General features: G+C 67.6%; 2 protein-coding genes across 2 annotated transcripts in view; one reads left to right on the top strand and one right to left on the bottom strand.

Moving 5' to 3' along the window:
• Positions 1-1,577: 1,577 nt before the first annotated feature.
• MNEG_6310 (squalene monooxygenase) lies at positions 1,578-5,619 on the top strand (the record flags this gene model as incomplete). Its single annotated transcript, XM_014045218.1, has 10 exons — positions 1,578-1,676; positions 1,792-1,857; positions 2,069-2,209; positions 2,388-2,516; positions 2,628-2,814; positions 3,074-3,239; positions 3,833-3,980; positions 4,203-4,386; positions 4,634-4,851; positions 5,236-5,619. The coding sequence occupies 10 exons, from the start codon at positions 1,578-1,580 to the stop codon at positions 5,617-5,619; spliced, it is 1,722 nt and encodes a 573-aa protein (XP_013900672.1).
• A 2,997-nt stretch (positions 5,620-8,616) lies between these two features.
• Positions 8,617-9,274, bottom strand: part of MNEG_6309 (hypothetical protein) — a gene marked incomplete at both ends in the record, with an annotated part of 4,522 nt that continues 3,864 nt past the window's right edge. The window contains one exon of the mRNA XM_014045217.1: positions 8,617-9,256. Coding sequence (XP_013900671.1) covers positions 8,617-9,256 — 640 coding nt within the window. The remainder of the gene's footprint in view (positions 9,257-9,274) is intronic.

Raw genomic sequence — 9,274 nt, 5'->3', positions numbered from 1 at the left:
CCCTTGATGCGTTTGAGGCAGAAGGTGAGCAGCTCCTTGGACTCCAGCTCAGCGCGCACCCAGTGCTTTGGCGGCTGCAGGTAGCGGTTGCAGTCCTTGCAGAACAGGATGGTCACCTGGCGGGGCGTGGAATGTGTGCGTGTGTGTGTGTGTGTGCGCGAAGGGCAGAGTTGTGTGCATCTGTGCGTGAGGGCAAGTGCGAGCGAGCGGATGTGCATGGTTGCGTGCGTGCGTGCTCACGCGTGCATGTGTATCTGCATACATGCACGCATGCGTTCATGTGTATGGGTGGCCGGAGGCTGGTGTGGTCGACAGGTGGAGCCGGCGATAGCAGCCCAGGCGGGGCGCCAACATGCCAACAGGCTGCCCCATGAAAGCCGCACGCGTGCGTGCTGGCGTTGTGCACAGGCGCAAGTCCAAAAGAGTTTGCGCGGAACGGCCGTGCTTGGCGCGCCAGCTGTCGCTGGCCGCCGGCCGCGGTCGTAGCGTCGCGCAGCTGATCGCGCGCCGCGGCGGCACCCGAGCGCCCGCCATGCATGATCCTCGTGGCGCGCCGCAGCCGCCCTGGAGCTCACGACCACGCACCTGCTTCTGTATCCCCTCGGTGATGTCCACTTGGGAGCGGATGCAGTTAACGCACATGTTGGAGGGGTTCGGTGGGATGGCCGTGCCACAGAGGCAACACAGCCTGGCGGGGACAGCAGCGGGTCAGCGGCAGCGGCGGCAGTGTGAGCGAGGGCTGATGAAGGGGTGAGGTGAGGGGTTGCTGCTTTGCACACGTGAGCATGCATGCGCGATGAACAGGTGGGCATACGCACATCATGCTGTGGCGGGCGGCGCCGCAAAGGAAACGTGCACAAGGCCCCTGGCTTGCGGCCAGCGATGCGGGCAGCCGCCGCACGCGAGCGGCAGGCGCGCCTGGCTGCGGCTGCCGGGCGCCGGCCAGGTGCGCAGCGCCGTCCGCCGTGCGCAGCATGCGTGCGCAATAATGCATGCAGCAGCGCGCACACTCACACATGGCCTTGCGTCTGCTGCACCGCAAACACCGCCTGCGGGCCGCCGTCGTGGTGGTGCGGCGGCGCGCCGAACTGCATGGCTGCGGGGGCCCTGCCACGGGCGACCAGATGTCCAAAAAAAATATTTCGGAAAAATTCAAGATGAGTGCGACCACCGCCACAAGCGTGAAACGGTCCCCGAAGCGAGCAGAGTGATGACAACAAGATCGCTGCAGCGATATCACGCTTTAGGGAGAGCAAAATCAAAATTGGCCTCGAAGCGAATGAGGATTCTACCTCCTGCTGATGAAGAGGTTGTGGCAGGGATGCGGACGTCACCCGGGTGCCGCGCTTCTGCACAAAACTGCCGACTGGCTACTGTTCGCATGCAGGCAATTTTCAGATGCACACCAAACGTTTGTAGAGCCGGCGCGCACGCTGCTGCATTATTTTGCACGAGTCAGGCACGCACAGCGCCCAGATCGCCGTTGTGAGCTCGGCACTGTCCGCCCTCAATCTTTTGGCAATCTTAGCTATCTAATCAGCCGTTCTATGCGGCAGTCACCCACGTCAGACACCACGATGTTCTCGGCAGCGTCTTTCGCCAACGGGGCGGGGCATGGCACCCACACGCCATTGCCAAAGGTGCCTTCTAGCGAAGACTACGGCTCAGACCCTGAGGTGCGCCTTCCGAGGCTCCAGGATCAGGACGGGCCCGCGCGGGTTGTGCAAGCAGGCGTTCATTGCCACAGGATAGTACCCCGCCAAGTGCCCTCTTCGGCCCTCATTCGCGCAGGTCTGGGACTTAATTGTCGTTGGAGCCGGTGTAGCGGGCTCGGCGCTGGCGTTCGGGCAGGCAAAGGTGTGCGCGCGGCGGTGCCTCCACAGCTGGCACAGCGACATCGCGACAGGTGGCCTCGCCAAGCACGCGCCTGGGCCTTTGTCACCGCGCCTGCCCTGATCCCCATTCGCAATCGCGCTCCCTGCCACCACGGCCGTTCCGTTCGCGCGCGCTGCCGCTGCGCAACAACGCCCACTGGGCCCTGCCGCGATCTGCGCCCCCGCCGACGCAGGACGGCCGCCGCGTGCTGCTGCTGGAGCGGGACTTTAGCCAGCCCGACCGCATCGTCGGGGAGCTGCTGCAGCCGGGCGGCTACCTCATGCTCAAGCGCATGGGCCTGGAGGACTGCACTGATGGCATCGACAGCCAGAGGGTGAGCCGCGGCGTCAAGCATACGACAGGTCGCGTCGCTGGCAGTTGGCAGGGCAGCACGCGGCGGGAACGTCGCGCACGCGGGTGCCGCGGCTGGCGGTGGCCCTGCCAGTGGCGCTGCTCCGGGTGCAGGAGCTGGGCGGAAGGTCGTGTGCGGGCCGTCCCGCGCATCCTACCAGGACAGCTGGCGGCTGACGAGGCGCCTGCAGCGGCGCAGTCCGGACGGCGCCGGCGCCGCCTGCGGCGCCGCGGCCCCGCTGCCCCTGCTGCCACAAGGCTGCAGACAGCCTGCGCGCCACCAGCAGGAGGTTTGCGTGCATGCTCGCCTCTCGCCTACGGCGCCCAGGCCCTGCGCAGCCCACGGCCTCAGCCCGGCAACTGACGTCCCCGCGCCGCCTCCCCGGAATCGGTTTCCGCAGGTGTACGGCTATGCGTTGTATAAGAACGGCCGCTATGCATGCATCAAGTATCCAATGGAGGGCCTTGGGCCCGACGTCGCCGGCCGCAGCTTCCACCACGGCCGCTTCGTACAGCAGCTGCGGTACGCGGCGGCGGGCACGGTCGGCGTCACCGCGCGCGAGGCGACGGTGCGGCGGCTGCTGAACGGTGCGCTGCGGCGGCGGGGCGGCGGGGGGCGCGGCGGGGCGCAGTGCATGGACCTTGAAGCTGGAGGGTTGCCTATGCATCATGTCACCTTGTGCCTGCTGCTGCAGCTGCTGCTTTTTACGCCTACCGCAGCTGTAGCAGCAGCAGCAGTAGCTGTAGCAGCAGCAGCAGCAGCAGCAGCAGCAGTCGCTGTGGCAGCACTAGCTGTTGCAGCAGCGACGGCGGCGTTGCCCTCACTGGCCCTGGCAAACCACCGCAGACGCGCGCTGCCACCCATCGCCTTTCGTCGCCGCCGCAGACCGCGGCCTGGACTGGTCCGAGGGGGAGCCCGTGAGCGGCGTGCAGTACAAGACCGGCGACGGGGAGGTCCGCACCGCGCGCGCACACCTCACGGTGGTGTGCGACGGCATGTACTCACAGTTCAGGTGCGGAGGGGCAGCGGCGGCAGGGCCGGGGCAGTGGCAGGGCTGCTGGGCTGGGGCGGCGGCGGGTGCGAGGTCGCAGCTTGTTGGGGGTGTGTTTGGCGGTGGCGGCCGAGGGAGGGTCCAGTCGTGTCCATGTGTACAGGCTTGCTGCAGGGGTGGCAGTTGGGGGGCCCCAGCTGGGTGGGGGAGGGGGACAGCTGGCGCCTTGACTGGGCCAGTGGAGCGCGCAATCAGCAGCGCAGCCGGTGCAGCGCGTCCTGGAGTTGTGGCAGCAGCAATGGCGGCCGGTGTGCGCGGTCGCACGTCTGGCCCCCCCCCCCCCCGGGCACGCACAGCGTGATCTGGATTGCCTGCTCGCCTGCCGCCTGCATGCTGTCTCGGCAGCTCATGCAAACGTCACCAGGCTCACCCACGCCCCAGGCAGCATCCTTTGTCATCCTCCACACGGCCGCCTCCCTCGTTGCGCAACCCCTCCCCATCACGTCCTCGCCACCAAGCCTCTCCCTGCTCTTGCCTTTGACGCACCACCCCTCCACACCCTGCACCCCCCTCCTCCACCCCGCCTCATCCCCTCCCATGCCCCAACCCCCCAGGAAGCAGCTGGCGGACCCGGACATCAAGCACCCCTCCTATTTTGTCGGCCTGCTGCTCAAGGGCGTCTCCCTGCCCTTCCCCAACCACGGGCACGTCGTGCTCGCCAAGCCCAGCCCCATCCTATTCTACCCTATCAGCTCTACAGAGGTGATTGGCAGGGACGGGGGCCCCTCCCTCTCCTGTCTTTCCGCTCGGCGCGCCTCTGCCGCAGCCGTGCGGCGCCAGCAACCCAGATTTGGGCGACCGAATCATGCAGTTGTTGCGACGCTCCTTGATAAACCTTTTTACCCAGACTGACACGCGCGCGTGCGCGCGCGCGTGCGCACACACACACACACACACACACACACCTGTCGGCTAACACCCCAGGTGCGCTGCCTCGTGGACGTCCCCGGCGCGAAGTTGCCTGCCGACCTGCCCGGCTACCTCCGCACCCACGTGGCGCCCGAGGTGCCTCCGGAGCTGCGGTCGGCGTTTTTGGATTCCCTCGATGGCGCCACGATCCGCACCATGCAGAACAAGCAGCTCACGTCGAAGCCCCTGCACCAGCCGGGTGCGCGGGGCGGGCGCATCGCGCGCGCGGCAGCGCCTCTGCAGCTCTCGTCTTGTGCGGTTGCATGAGCATCCAACGCTTGATTCGCTGCTGTGGGGCGCTACTTCCGGGTTTGTTGCCAGCCGGCGCTGACTAACCACCCCCTACTTGCGAAACATTACAATCCATTAACATTCAATACACCCTCCGCTCACCCTCGCTTGTCATCTTCCAACACCCTCCCCCCTCCCTGCTCTCCCGCCCAAAGGTGCCCTGCTGCTGGGCGACGCCTTCAACATGCGCCACCCCCTCACCGGCGGCGGCATGACCGTGGCGCTGTCGGACACGCGGCTGCTCTGCGAGATGCTGCGGCCGCTGCCGGACTTCCAGGACGCGATCGCGACCGCGGGGCGGACCGCGGAGTTTTACACCGCGCGGAAGCCGCTGTCGGCGACGATCAACACGCTCGCCAACGCCTTGTACAAGGTGCGGCCGGTTGCACGCCGACGAGCGGGTGCACTGTATGCAATCATGACACGGTGTTTGGAGGGTGTTTGTGGTGCGCGTGCGCGCGTGGGGGAATCTCACGTTTGAGGGAAGGGCTGGAGCGGGGGCTGCGGGGGGAGGGATTGTGCAGGTGGGTGGAGGCATGCACCCAATTGAATGTGTACTGCACGGCGGGGCGTCGAGCGCCCGCTTTGCGGCCGTTCAGCAGCCATCAGCAGCAGCCGGCTGCCCGCCCTAGCCGCCCCCCTTCGTCCACGAGCGGCCCCTGCAGAGCAGCCCCGCCTCGGTCTCAGCCGTCTCTGTGCCGCTCTCTCACGGCCCGCGCCTCGAAACGTCCCCGGCACCGCCCTCCCCAAACCCCAGGTGTTCTGCGCCACGGGGGACCCTGCCCAGGAGGAGATGCGCTCCGCCTGCTTCGACTACCTCACCCTCGGCGGCATCTACTCAGAGGGCCCGATCTCCCTCCTCTCGGGCCTCAATCCCAGCCCCTCAAACCTCGTGATGCACTTCTTCATGGTGGCGCTCTACGGCGTCGGCCGCCTGCTGCTGCCGCGGCCGACGCTGCGGGGGCTGTACATGGCCGTCGCCCTGCTGCTCAGCGCCTCTAAGATCATCCTGCCGATCCTCTGGTCGGAGGGCCTGCGGGCCGTGTTCCTGCCGGCTCTCGCGCCCAAGCCGCTGGAGGGGATCCGCAAGGTCGCGCTCAGCCGCAGCGTCAGCTCTCGCAGCCTCGGGTTCGGCGCGTGAGCGTTCGAGCGCGTGCGCGGCGCCGTTCGCGCGGCGGGGCGCCCGGCGGGGAGGCGGCCATCGCGTGGCCGGCGTCCGGCCACGGCGCAGGCGGGCGTGCCGTGCGGGCGCTTTTTCAATCCCCTTCTTATTTTCATTCTGATTCTCCTGCCCTCTATTGCTGTTTGCTGTTGGTTGGATCGGCTCCGATCGATTGGCGCCGGCCCCGCCGGCTCGCTGCCGCGTTATCCCGCTGCGTGGGGGCGGCCGGAGAGGGGCGAGGGCGCAGTTAGTGAGCGGCTCGAGAGGGCGTTGACTGCCTTGTACATACACACGCGCACACACGCGCGCGCATGCGCGCGCACGCGAGCCGCCGCGTCCGCTTGACCCCGGGGCGGCCCCAACGAGGGCCCTCGGAAAGACAGTCGAGAGCTCGAGCGGACGAAAGGCGGCCTCTGCCCGCCCTCGCCGCACGCGCGGCCCTCGTGCCGCCGCTGGCTTGGGCAGTTCCTGCGGCCGGGGCAGCCCTCCAGAGCCGCCCCCCTGACCTGGCCCCTCGCCTACACCTCGTGATTACATCATGTCTGTTGACTGTTGCCGGCCGCCGCTGCCGCTGATCCCGTTTTGACCCCCGGGGGCCGCTCGTCCGGGCATCTCCCTTCCTCACCGCTGAGAGCGTGCACATGCACTCTGTTTGGGGGCCGCGTGCTCTCCGATGAATATGGAACCCACTCCTGACCTCTCTTTTGGCCCCGCGGCAACCGTGGCCGCCGCCGCCGATTGCTGGGCGCGGCGCCGGCCGGAGCCGGCTGCCCCAGGACAGGGCGTAGCTGCCCCGCTCAGCCAGTGGTTTGGGCCGTGGCGCCCCCCGCACCACACCCGCGCCTCTCCTTGGCGGCGCGTTTGATTTGTTACAGGCGCGGCCAGCCGCCCCCGCTGTGCATGCGCGCTGGCAGGCGGGCGGCGCGCGGCGCCGCGCTGCGCCTGCCTCGCCCCTGCTTGACTGAGAACCTCAGCCGCCGCCGGTCTGTGCTGCGGCGGCAACCCCCATTTCCTGATCGCACCAGATTCGCTGCAAACTGGGTAACGGCTTTTATATATCGTACACTCACAACCTCTGGCACTTGGTTGGGACGGGCACAATGCACGGGACTGCATACAGTGGCTCGATCCGCGTTGAAACCCCTGCTGCCAGCTGCACCACCCTCGCGCACGCGTTACCAAATGGCGCCTGATAAGATGAGATGGCTGTCATGAAAGGGGAGCTTCCAGACGCAAAATGATCAGGGCAGGGCAAGCGCGGGAGCGAGAAACATAAGCCTGGGTGGCAGGCGGCGATGGCCCAGGGGTCTTGGCCCCTCTCGTTGCGTGCGACTCCCTCTGGCGGCATCGCCGCCGAAAGCAGCGGGTCAAAGGTGGCCCGCATGTGTGGGCAGACAAAAAACGCGCTCAGAAGCCCTCAGAGGGCAGCGTCTGCAACACGCAACACGCAAACATCGCGCTTGGCGGGGGCCCCGACCATGTCCGCGGAGACAGTACCAACCTCTTTTCCGTCGCCGTGCAATTTGCCCTTCATCCCGGTAGCGGTGCGACGCCCGCCAAAAAAGCGCGCCGGGCGGCGGGCACGGGAGAAACCGCGTTGCTGCCGCACACTGGGCAAGAAAGCGATGGGACGCGCCTTATATGGCCTGCGCCGTGCCATTGGCTGCACCACAGGGGGCAACGAGCAGTTGAGACAACGTAAAGCCGGCAGCAACTGCCTTGGTGCAGGTTGAAAAATGGCACAGCCAAGCCCCTCGGAGCGGGTTTTGCAAGCAGGCGCACAGGTCACTTCTTCATGCATACGGGTGCGCCGCAAATCGGGCGAGAAAGGAGGATCAAGCAGCGGGCAAAGCAGGGGCCGGCGCGAGGATGGATGGGTTGACAGTCGTGGATGCGTGGGCGGTGTCGGGTACGGTCGCGGCTTGGCGTCCGTCTTTTGCTGCAGCAACATGTTCAGCAAAGTGTTGACACATATGCAACAGCCGGCGCGGCGGTCTGGATCAGAGCGGACACAGAAAGGTGCGGGCCTTGCTTTAGGAGTAGACACAGCAGCTGAGGGGGCGCAACGGAGCGGTCCGGCGCGTGCGGGGCGGCAAAGAGGCCCCGGGCGAAACGCTGGCCAGCGTTTGTGATTGTCCACGCATGAGATTGTGCACGCATGCGATTGTCCACAGGTGTGATTGTCCAGACTGGGGTCATATAGCGGAGCCAGGGCAGCGGCGCGCGGAGGGACCCTGAAAGAGGGAACCCCGCCGCCACGCGTGTGTGTGGTCAAAGCCGCGCCGACCGATCGGGCGAGAGCGCCCTTGTTTGACGCTGGCGGACGGGCGGCAAAACGTGCGGCGAGCCCTGCGCCGCCGGCGCCGCTGCTGCATCAACTCAGAGCAAGCGGGAGGGCGGGCGGGCGGGCGCACCAGTTGAGGCGCGAGGGGCCATACAGTGGCAAGCTTGAATGGACGCTAGGCCCTGGCAGAGTGGCGGGCTTTTGCCTTTGGCACGATGTAAGTGGACCAATCGCGGCCCGCCGGCGGTGGCCAGGGCCGTCCCGCGCGGCGGGCGCTTGGGTTAAGCCAGGGGTTGCCGAGTGCAACTGCAACCGCGCGCCCTGCGGGCATGCAGGGGCGCGCTCAAAGCAGGCAAGCAGCGGGCGCGGCAACGGTCGTGGCGCGGCGGTCGCAAATCGCGTTGATCCGCGATTTCCAAGCCGCCGTCCTCGTTGGTCTAGGGATAAGCATCAATAGTATCATGGGGAACTTTTCCGCCCTCAAAAAGCAGCGCAGAGAGATCAAGCCGTGGCAGGCCCGCCGCGGCGCGACCTGAACGGGCCGGCCGCGGGCGAGCCAGCGCCGACGAGGGCTCCAAAGGGCAGCTGCCAGGTCAGCAGGAGTGCAGTAAAGGGGCAGCTGCCAGGTACGCAGGAGTGCAGGAAGAAGGCGCGAGCCTGTGGGTGACAAGGCCTGTGAGCGCAGCCGAGCGCTAAGCCCTGTCAAACCCCAGGATCGTCCCCCTGCAAAAGGGGCACACCGGGCACGCCGTCGGCGCCTTGCCGACGGCGCCGACGACGCCACGCGCGCACGCGGTGCAGAGCCTGTGGCCGCAGCCGCGCAGCAGCGCAACAGAAACAGGGGGCTCCAGGCAGACGCCGCAAGTCGACTCATCATCGTCGTTATCGCTGGCCGCATCAGCGCCGCCGCAGGCGCCGCAGGGCGGCGCAACCTCGGGCAGATCGAACGCGGCGATCAGATCGGCGTCACGGCAGCCGGCCGAGCAAGCGCTGCTGACTGACACCTGCAGCAGCGCGCCCACGACAGGGGACCGAGCCGAGCAGCTGCCCTTGCCGTCGGCGACTGGGGAACACGAGCCGGCGCCGCCGCCGCCCCCGCCGCCGCCGCCGGCGCCGCCCTCGCAGCACCATGCGTCGGCGCAGCTGTCCCCGCCAAAGCTGCGCGGGTGCTCGCCGGCGCCCGCGCAGGCGGTGCGCTCCTCGTCGCATTCACAGTTTGACGACTGGGCCGCGGCGGCCGCGGCCTCGGTCTCCAAACCGTCCAGGTCGGCGATCAGCCCGGCCCGCCAGGCGGCAGAGGCGATCGCGCGCAGCGTCGGTGGCGCGCGAAGCCTGCACACGGCGCGGCGC

The sequence above is a fragment of the Monoraphidium neglectum genome (assembly GCF_000611645.1).
Source record: "Monoraphidium neglectum strain SAG 48.87 unplaced genomic scaffold scaffold01013, whole genome shotgun sequence".
In the NCBI taxonomy this organism is placed as follows: Eukaryota; Viridiplantae; Chlorophyta; class Chlorophyceae; order Sphaeropleales; family Selenastraceae; genus Monoraphidium; species Monoraphidium neglectum.
The sequence above is the reverse complement of the archived record's forward strand: the minus strand, read 5'-3'. Positions and strand labels throughout refer to the sequence as shown.